This window comes from Anopheles bellator, chromosome 2 (assembly GCF_943735745.2).
Source record: "Anopheles bellator chromosome 2, idAnoBellAS_SP24_06.2, whole genome shotgun sequence".
NCBI lineage: Eukaryota > Metazoa > Arthropoda > Insecta > Diptera > Culicidae > Anopheles > Anopheles bellator.
Window position 1 is genome coordinate 62909923 of NC_071286.1, and position 9867 is coordinate 62919789.

General features: G+C 45.6%; 2 protein-coding genes across 2 annotated transcripts; one reads left to right on the forward strand and one right to left on the reverse strand.

Annotated features, from left to right (window-relative positions):
* Positions 1–513: 513 nt before the first annotated feature.
* Positions 514–2091, reverse strand: LOC131207847 (uncharacterized). Its single transcript, XM_058200477.1, has 2 exons — positions 1967–2091; positions 514–1900 (listed from the first exon to the last, which is right to left on the reverse strand). The coding sequence occupies exons 1-2, from the start codon at positions 2089–2091 to the stop codon at positions 514–516; spliced, it is 1512 nt and encodes a 503-aa protein (XP_058056460.1).
* A 350-nt stretch (positions 2092–2441) lies between these two features.
* LOC131211130 (eukaryotic initiation factor 4A) lies at positions 2442–8419 on the forward strand. Its single transcript, XM_058204488.1, has 4 exons — positions 2442–2519; positions 5575–5812; positions 6664–7501; positions 7823–8419. Exons 2-4 carry the CDS (start codon positions 5575–5577, stop codon positions 7965–7967), a joined length of 1221 nt encoding a protein of 406 aa, XP_058060471.1. The 5' UTR covers positions 2442–2519; the 3' UTR covers positions 7968–8419.
* Positions 8420–9867: the final 1448 nt, after the last annotated feature.

Here is a 9867-nt window from a genome sequence, read left to right on the forward strand (position 1 = left end):
CATTGTATGTGTAATACACACGTTCAAGTATAATAAATAACCTTATTTTGATATTCTAAGTTATTTAAACTCCTGAGCTATGCAATCTGCATTGCACTAAAATGATTTAATGCACAATCTAAAGGTTGTCAATGAGGAGTTTCTGATAAAAATCTAATGTCTAATGAGTGTGAAAAAAAAATAATATGATCGAGGAGCTTTACTCATTACGTTTGTGGGCATTTTGAAACAAGTAATTGTTACGATTCTGAAGTATCCAATTCATGAACTATTATTTAAACGTTAGACAGAATACTTATTCGTCTGTTTCGATATAATAACTCTACTAAATCCTCAGTTTTGATAGTTGGTGTACGACTGCCTTTTGCTCATAGTGCGTCAACGTACGTCAGTTGGTTAATAAAATCCACATTAGTTTTTTACTTGTCAATATTCCATATTTGTTGTCCTGTAATTTACAGTTGAAAGGTGAGTTAGAAATTTATTTCCATTAAACCGATATTATTTTACATTTTAGAGGTCATAACGCGAATAATGTGTCTGATTCACTTGGTGCCCACACGTGGTCTGGCCATTGTCGTACTCTTTCATGATCGAAGGAATACGTACGACGGAATTGTGCCAGTATTTTTGGTTCTCCAAACCCCATCCAAAGTAGCAACCGCGAAAATGAAATCCAGTACTGAATGCACAAAGTCCTGGCCAATTCTCCGATGCCCAGTATTGCATCCCCAGTTCGTTCCGCTCGTGCCACCGGTCAGCATGATCATGCCCCAATTCGTGATCGTAGCCGATCTTCGATCCAAACGTTCCACACATGTTCTTTAGGAGCGCAAGGTTTGTTTCTGAACCCTCGATATTTCCGTCTCGATGCGCTGTTATTTTTGCGATCAGAACTCGCAACAAATTTTCTTCTAAGCCCCAAAAAACATCAGTTTTTCCACGGACGGTGGATTTAAGATTTCCCGTCAGAAATCGTCTCATGCATTCCGTGCCTTCAAGTTGCTTCAGGGTAACGTCTGGCAAACGATACCATGATCTCGTGCTTGGGTCTTCCGATACCAAAAACGAGTGGCTATTCAAACGGCCTTCGAGCTGAAGACGCTCCAGTCGAAAACGCAAGAGTGTCTCCGTGGATGCTGCGGAATGGTCGTGTCGGTCTAGGATGCTTCCGTCACCAAGGCTAGACCAGGATTCTTTCTTTCCCGGAGCGATTCCATACAAGCCATCGATCAGCTCCGAAAGCAAATGATCGATGTCATTGCGGCAGTATTCTAACTCTACTTCACTATCAATCAGCTCGAGCCTGCCCAAAACGTTGAGGATCGTGGTTAAGGTAACGTTTTCAACTGAATCTTCCATTTCACACGACGCCTTTTCTGACAAATCTTCCGTACTCGCCCGTGCCGTTGATGCCTCTAGCAAAGCACTAATAATTTCAGAAATCATTTCCGAACTTCGCTCAGTCCCGTTTCGGTTTATCGTTCCCTCCATAGACTTTTCGCTGTGTTCCAATTCCAAAACGAAATAATCGCAACCTAGTGACCGCATGACACCCCAGAATTTCACGTTTTCGTCGCTGCGCACCATTCGGTCCATTTCTGAGCTGATAAAATAATCAAACCCATACGGCAAAGTGTAGCCCATTGAATTGAGTTCATGAAGGAACAGAGGATTGAGTTCCTGTCGACAACGGCTCCTTCCGGACTCAATTTGGTTCAAAGCGTCAAGTGTGCGCTTTGCTAGCATTATTTGCTTCTGATTTGGCACAGCAAAAGAACGACGGTGATCGGGCAGCAGGAATTCCGCTTTTGCCAGGCGGCAGTATTCTTCGAATAGGTCGACGGCCGACGGCGGATTGTCCAACAATTTAGAGATCAATCGAACCAATAAGTCATACCTACGGTACATGGCAATCAACTTTACAGTAGGTGTTAAGGAGTTTTTAGAGACATTCATCACCTACAAATTATCACCATTTCTTCCAACGCTACGTCGGAGCCGGGCTTTCGAGTTTTCAATGCATTCCGCATGCGATACCTTGGTCTTTTTCCGAATAGCTTCTAGCAGATCAGCTTCCAAACGATACATTTTACAAGCAGCCAACCGTCAAAATGGTTGTTGCAAGTGTGCACTTCGATGTTTGCTTCGATGATCGACAATTTAGTACGGGTCGGATGCCAACATCGTGGCAACGTATAATTCAAATTCATATTCAATGCATTTCGAGCGAAATTGAGAAGTTTTTCATTTAGACCACCCGCCGTTCGCCGAAATTACGAGAGAGAGCGAGGGACCCCACCATCTGTCTCGCTTTCTCCACAGTTTTGCCGGAATCCACGAACCACCTGTACTTCGCCCGTTTCGCCCGGTTCGCCCGCGCTGGTCTAAAAACCGGCACAGGAGGCGACTTGCTTGGTGCTGGTGCTGCGAATCTGACAATATGGCGACCTTTCGCTTGGTTTATAAAAATCAAATTCAGCACGTGTGTAAAAGTGCCAAACTTCAATCGTGAAAACGTATGTGAAAAACGGGTGAAATTGGGTTGAAAAGTGTCGGAGGAGTGAGCTAAGACTGGCGGCAATCAGAAAATGCACGAATACAGACGGGATGTGGTGTTTTGGGCGTGATATTGACAAAATTAGGTTTTCCAATACGATGACGGCAGCAGAGCGGCCCCAATGCCCTTGCAAACTAGTGCGGCACCATCAGAGCCCATGTTACCCCCCCACATAAGGGTGAAACCAACCAAATGTCGGCCGTCGAAGATTGAGACAGCGTTTGTCTTAGCGGGTCAACATGCAACATAGAAATATGGCTGGAATGTTTCCAATAGGCACGGAAAATGGATGGCTGGAATTTGAACCCGGCGGATCCTGCTCTCTCTCTCTGCTGCTTGGAACCAGCTCCGGCAGGGTTATCTCATCCGTCGCTGCAACCCCTGGAGCTGCTCTTCGTCGTAGTTCCTGAATCATGATGCGGCATTAATCGGCGCTTTTGCTGACCAGATTTGCGCACCGGGTGTTTGTAGGTTTCACACTCGAGTTGCATAGTCAACGTGTGGAGAGCATTCATGTAATGCAATTGTACAAACGATGCATCGTCATGTTTTCTTTGTCGCTCACTTTTGTTGCACCGCGGCCGGCGAAATACAGTGGTGATAGTATTTTGTAGGAGTAATGCTAAATTTAGCGTGCATTGGTTGCGAATGTGAAGGTTGTTTTAAGGATGGTTCGCGTGGTTTGATAATGGCATAGAAAATAATTTGCCACAGCGAAGCACGCCTGGCTATATGGTAGTGACAACGACGGCGCTCGGAAGTAGCCCAGTAGATCGAGATGATTAAACGCACACAAATGCACAGTATCGGGATCGCCCCACATGAATGTGCTGTTTTTTCACGGGCGACGTATCCTTGTTCGAAACATGCTTAATTAATGCAATGAATGTGAAGAAGAAGTATCAAAACCGTCCAAAGTGTGCATCTCGTAAGGTTTAAATTGTCGAGGAATCTCCGCAGAAGTGAGGTTAGGTTTCGCGTTCGCTAGGTGGCCTTCGCTCGTTGATAGCGGTAGCACAGAGAACAATGAACGAAAGAGCAAGAGAGCGAGACAATAGAAAGCTAGAAAAGGGTTCTCCAATACGAAGAGGAAACTATTCGGGTCGCTGGCATGGGTGTACCGTTATCGTTCATTCGAAAGCGCTTACCATACGCGCAATTCCGAAGATCTCTATAATGCCGTAGCTTCATTTGTTTTCAGCAAGTACCGGAAACATCGAAATAGGTACACGTGTCATCGAAGCTCAACGTAAAAATGATATATTCTGTTGCGTTCGTTACCAAGAGTTCTTTCAGCACTCGTCATTGAGGCCAGTGCTTGACTTTGGTCACGTTGCGGCTTCTGATGATGAATCCTTTACTCTGCGATTAGTCATCGAAAATATGCAGCCATGGTGCGAGTGTCCAGGCTCTTTCTCTCTCTCTCGTTTCGTGGTTGTACACGTATGCCTGTCTCTCTCACACTTCTCTCTTCCATCGTACTTTACGCTCCAGTGCGCTCACTTCGTTGTCCATCGCATGGAAATCCGTACTCGAACCACGGTCCTATGCTCCAGAAACTAAATGGACGCTTGCTGATGCTAAATATACAGTTGTTTTTGAATTGCATGGTGTAATTCGTACACGAATTGCCAACTTGAAAAGTGTTGTAAATTCAGGCGGAGAGAAAGAGCGTTGAGAGAGCCGGATTGGATGAATGTTCTCGCCACTTATCGGCTACAAATGGCATTGTAACTGGTTGGTCTCGTCATCTTTAAATCGCACTGCTCTCTCCCTGACTTTCGGAAGTAAAAAAGTGTAAAATGAAAGGCGCAGTGGAAATTTGCGCTTCGACACTTTCCGTATCTCTCTTTCGGATGTTACAAGTTACGTTGGGACTTCTCCATTTCCTCCCGCTAGCGTAGTTTGGCAGCAGCGTGCGAATTGGAAACTCTGGACAGTACCGAGACGGTTGGTATGAAATTCAGCTTGGGCAGAATGATGGGTTCGGTAGATGATGCTAAAACACCCACAAACCAGCAGCAATGCACCGAATCGATTACAACTATAGACCATCCACGTATTGTGAAAAGAAAGGCCCAAAAACACGTTCTCAATCGTTAAGAAATGTCACGCTTATTTCCGCGGGTTTGCCTTGACGACAGTTGGGTGAGCTGTGTTTGATACACGACTCACGTTTGTGTTACTCGACCAGCATTGTAAGTAATAAACAAAGAGTTAACAGGCTAAAAGCACCTCTTATCAGTGTTAGTGGTGTTCGACCAGAAAGGAATGTACAGCCACGTACTCGTATGCAGGGCACAAGTGTTTACAAAATCCGCTTACTGAACAAAGTATGGTTTTTAGCGTTTCGCTACACCGCTCAACGCTCGATTCATGTCAAGTCGAATGCGAACAATTCAGTGCCCATCACTTACCTTTGGACCGGTTTAATGCTAATGTTTAATGTTTAATAATGCTCGTCCAACGTCGAGTTTTTCTCTACAATTAAAAACTCGTCCTTCCATAGCCCAATGCTGTTTCAAGAAGGGGGTTACACGCGAACACAAATGTACACGCGCTACTTTGTTCGTCGTTTCGTTCACGCATTCCCAGTGTACGATTTTCGCTTCTGTTCCACTCTTGATAATGTTGGCCTAGCATGACGAGGATGCGTGTGCACAACCTAGCAACCTCAGTGTTAAATTAGGGTTGTGCCGGTGAAACATAAGACACAAGGTTTGTGTGCTACTTTCCTAATCAGTGTTCCGAGAGAATTATTCGGTGAAAGCTTTGTGTTTCGAATAGCAGAGGGAATTTATTCTGTGGTGCGCTCTAGGGACGACGCAAGGGGTAGAACTTTTTGTGCGAGGAAAAGGGGAATGCGCTGGTGGTGTATGTTTGAATGCCATTTTGTTAGCTCACACAAACTGATACTGAAGTACCGGCTGGTCAACATGTAGAATTTGGGAGTCGTTTGAACAAAATTGAAGCATTAGATCTTTTGTCATTACTAACAATCTTTTTTTTTATAGATGGATGAGAATCGCCAGGAGCAGTCGCAGTCGCACGATGGCCCGGCAGGTATGACCCCGGACGGAGTCATTGAGTCGAACTGGAGTGAGTCCGTCGAGAACTTCGACGATATGGGCCTTCGAGAGGAACTGCTCCGTGGCATTTACGCGTACGGTTTTGAGAAACCGTCTGCCATCCAGCAGCGCGCTATTACGCCGTGTATCGCGGGGCGCGATGTCATCGCTCAAGCCCAATCCGGTAGGTACTAACAGCCGTCACGGAGACCTTCGTTTAATGTTAAGGCAACATACGTAAACGAGAGCACGCAAATATTTGATATCGATTTTATTAGACGAAACCGGCACTCAAAAAGTGGCGGACGCAATGTTACATGTTTTAGTTGTCTGGAGTTCAGTGATTCAGGACACATGGTAGACTAGATTTTTATTATATGTAACTGAAAAGGAAACCTTTGCTCCGTTGAAAGACGGTGTATTTGTGTTTGGTCTCTCTTGAAGCAGGGTAGGTCGGTCTTGCGCTACGAACCGGCGCCCGGCCGGTAACGGGACGTTTTTCTTTTCTGTAGTCAGGCGCAGAACGCGCCTCGTACGACCACGTGCCGGAGAGTACGTGCAGAAAAACCAACCTACAGCGAGTGAGAGAGAGATTTGGGTGATGGGAGAAAGTTCAACGTGTTGTAAAAGTTCGAATTCCAGTTTGTGTGGGGCCTCTTGTGGTTCGGTACTCTCAGCGGTTTCGGTGTTAATATTGTGGTTTGAATGTGGTTCGGTCGGCGTATATTGTTTGCTAAGCTAAGGGTAGAAGAATCCGCACTAGTTCCAAGAAGACGAGAAATCGTGATTTTCATACGTTCTCTGACTGGTACAAGTAGTGCGAGAGTAAATTGGGCAGTATTTTGGAAATGTATGACAACGACACTTGGCAACAGAGTGAATGTGTCTTACATTTGTACATAACTCCCACAATGTTTCTCATCGAGCGGTTACATTGAATGCACTGAAAGTTTGCAATTTTTTAAACTTCAATTCCGCAAGCATTCTAAACAAACATCACTTAACATTGCTCTTGTATAATTCCTAACTCCGTAGGTACCGGAAAAACGGCTACGTTCTCGATTGCGATCTTGCAGCTGATCAACACCGAGATCCCCGAATGCCAAGCGCTGATCCTGGCCCCGACCCGTGAGCTGGCGTCGCAGATTCAAAAGGTGGTGATATCGCTGGGCGATTTTCTGAAGGCTCAATGCCACGCCTGCATCGGCGGAACGAACGTTCGCGACGATATGCGCCGCCTGGAGCAGGGTTGCCATATCGTGGTGGGAACACCCGGTCGTGTCCACGATATGATCTCGCGCAACGTGCTGCGCCCGAACAGCATCAAGCTGTTCGTCCTGGACGAAGCGGACGAGATGTTGTCACGTGGTTTTAAGGATCAGATTCAGGACGTGTTCCAGAAGCTGCCTCCGGACGTGCAGGTCATCCTGCTGTCCGCTACGATGCCCGCGGATGTGCTGGAAGTTTCAGAGTACTTCATGCGTAAGCCGGTCAAGATCCTCGTGAAGAAAGAGGAGCTTACGCTAGAAGGTATCAAGCAGTTCTACGTCGACGTCAAGTATGAGGAGTGGAAGCTGGGCACGCTGTGCGATCTGTACGACACTCTGTCGATTACGCAGGCCGTCATATTCTGCAATACGCGTCGCAAGGTAGACCAGCTGACCGAGGAAATGGCCGAGAAGACATTTACCGTTTCGGCAATGCACGGCGACATGGAGCAGCGTGACCGCGATCTTATCATGAAGCAGTTCCGTACCGGCTCATCGCGTGTGTTGATCACCACGGACTTGCTCGCTCGTGGTATCGATGTGCAGCAGGTTTCGCTAGTTATTAATTATGACCTTCCAACGCTGAGAGAAAACTACATTCATAGGTAAGTGTACGGCTGCTATCTTTCGGGGGCTGTTTTGGTTAAACCTCGTTGTTAAAGCACGTGCCCAGTCGTCATTGTTCTGACTCGCGTGTCCAAATTGGCGAGGAAGATCATTCGATCGCCTATCTCATCTGCTAGATGACGATGGTGGCAGTAGCTTCATTCACATTATTGGTTGGTCGCTTCAATCGTTGCTTGACAATCGATATCAGTGTGAATCTACAAGTCATTATTGTGATTGACGGTGTTGTTTGACACATGTAATCGAGATCGTTAACCACAAAATTTCGTCTTTTCTCACGTACTCAAATTTGCTTGCAGAATTGGACGTGGAGGACGTTTCGGTCGTAAAGGAGTTGCTATCAACTTCGTCACCGAGCAGGACAAGCGGGTTCTCGCCGATATCGAGAAGCATTACAACACAACCATTGAGGAAATGCCAGCTAATCTGGCTGACATGATTTAATCGCCGAAAGCGCTCCGTTTTCCAAAAGCAAATTGTACGTGCGTGCGTCTCTTTGGTGTGCTGTGTGCGTGTTTCGTGTGCGAGAAGGCTATAAAGATTCCAGAGATCGAGCGACATCTTAGAGACGACCGAAGACGGTGGAAGAAGGGGCAGGAAGGTGGAAGCGGGCATTATCCGACGACACTCGCCGCAGCAGAGGGAACCCGCATTTAGTAGAGAACACAACAAGCAGAGCAAAATCGATTACATCATCCGGTTCAAGATCAGTAGCAGCAGCAGCAGCAACACCAGGAAAACAAAAAAGTTCATCTACTACGAAAAGCCACGTCCTTTCTGAATAAAGCAAGAAACAAGGTGTACGAAGAACTCAAATTAATAACTGAAACCTAAATCTACTACTTTTATTGCTAATAAAATTATTCAAATCAACAATACAACAACCATCCGCAATCGTGGGTTTAATAAGTAACGATCGCTGGCCAAAGCAAACCATCTCAATAATGAGGCAAAGGCTGTGTGGCTTTCTTCATCCCTTTTTGAAGTGTGCTGGGAACGAACCCCGTCAGCAAGCGGCAGCATCAGAGCGGTGATTTGACCGAATACTTCCGGCGGTCTTAAGCACAGCTACAACGCGGCTAGCCAACTAAGGCTCTGAAACTGAGATTTGCTCATGCCGAGAAATGTCGGGAAGAATATAACCACACATTTGGCGATCGACTCGCGATCTGATAAGAGCCAATTTTTCATTGTTTTTGAAAATGGATTGATTCGTCAGTAACGACTGTTTCAAAATAATTGAACATCATTGCGTTTGCCTCTAGGTGGCGCTACGCTCGCCCTTACACAAAAGAGCCATATTTTCTTACGTGAAAAAAGCCACATTTTCACTCCGGTCGAAACGGGAGAAGATTTACATTTTAAGATCTGCAATGTTTAATAAACATAAACTCCATAAACATAATAATAATTAAACAAGATGTTTAATGACGATCCAAAATACATCGATTCGAAGCCTTGTTAAGGCCTTTTTTCTGTTTTGAGGCGCCAAATTTAAAACAGAAATGCTTTCATGTGCGCTGTGCAGCAAATGTCACTCAGCAACGAACCGTTTGATATTTTAAGTCGTTTTCTAACTTTATGCATAAATTAAGCGACAGCGTGATTTGGATAATTTTTTGCGATGACAATTTGCAACCGAGTTCCCGGTTCCCAGCGATAGCCCCATACATATTATTAATGTATAAATAATTCATGCCGCCATTCGAAACTTACCTATGATAAAGGCTCGTGCGCAATACTCGTCTCCATGAATCTTCTCGATCTTGTAGTGCAATGGCTCCATAAGCTCCTCCAACGCGGTTCTGGCATCTTTCGGCATTATCGGGCCACTACGTGAGACTAAAAAGTTAGATTACAAATATTCGCATTTTCGAGTTACATATAAGTATTGTTGCTCAATTTTTATTCAACGGTACCAACAAACCAGAAACTGGCACGTCAAGGACGAAAGTTTCTTTGTCATGGATTGATAGTGCTGTTCAGCAATTATTTTTCATGTTTTTGAATGCCTGCCAATGCTGCATTCAACATCCCAAGGTTCTCCGGGTTGTCCAACGGAAGATCCGGAAGATCAACACCATGGCGCTGCGTAGCGGAGGTTTCAGGCACGCCAACGGTTATCTTCTCCTCGTTTTCCGCCAGTACTTCCGCTTCCTCCATTGGGGCGTGTGCTTTCTGCTCCGGCAGCACCGGTGCGGGACACACTACAACGGGCTTCTTTAAGGTTATGACGATGGGACCGGATCTTTTGCACATAGCCGCCTTGCGTGCATCGCTTAACTCCGGATATTTTTGCAACTGCATGGTCATATGGTACATTAACATTAGCGTCAGAGGTAGT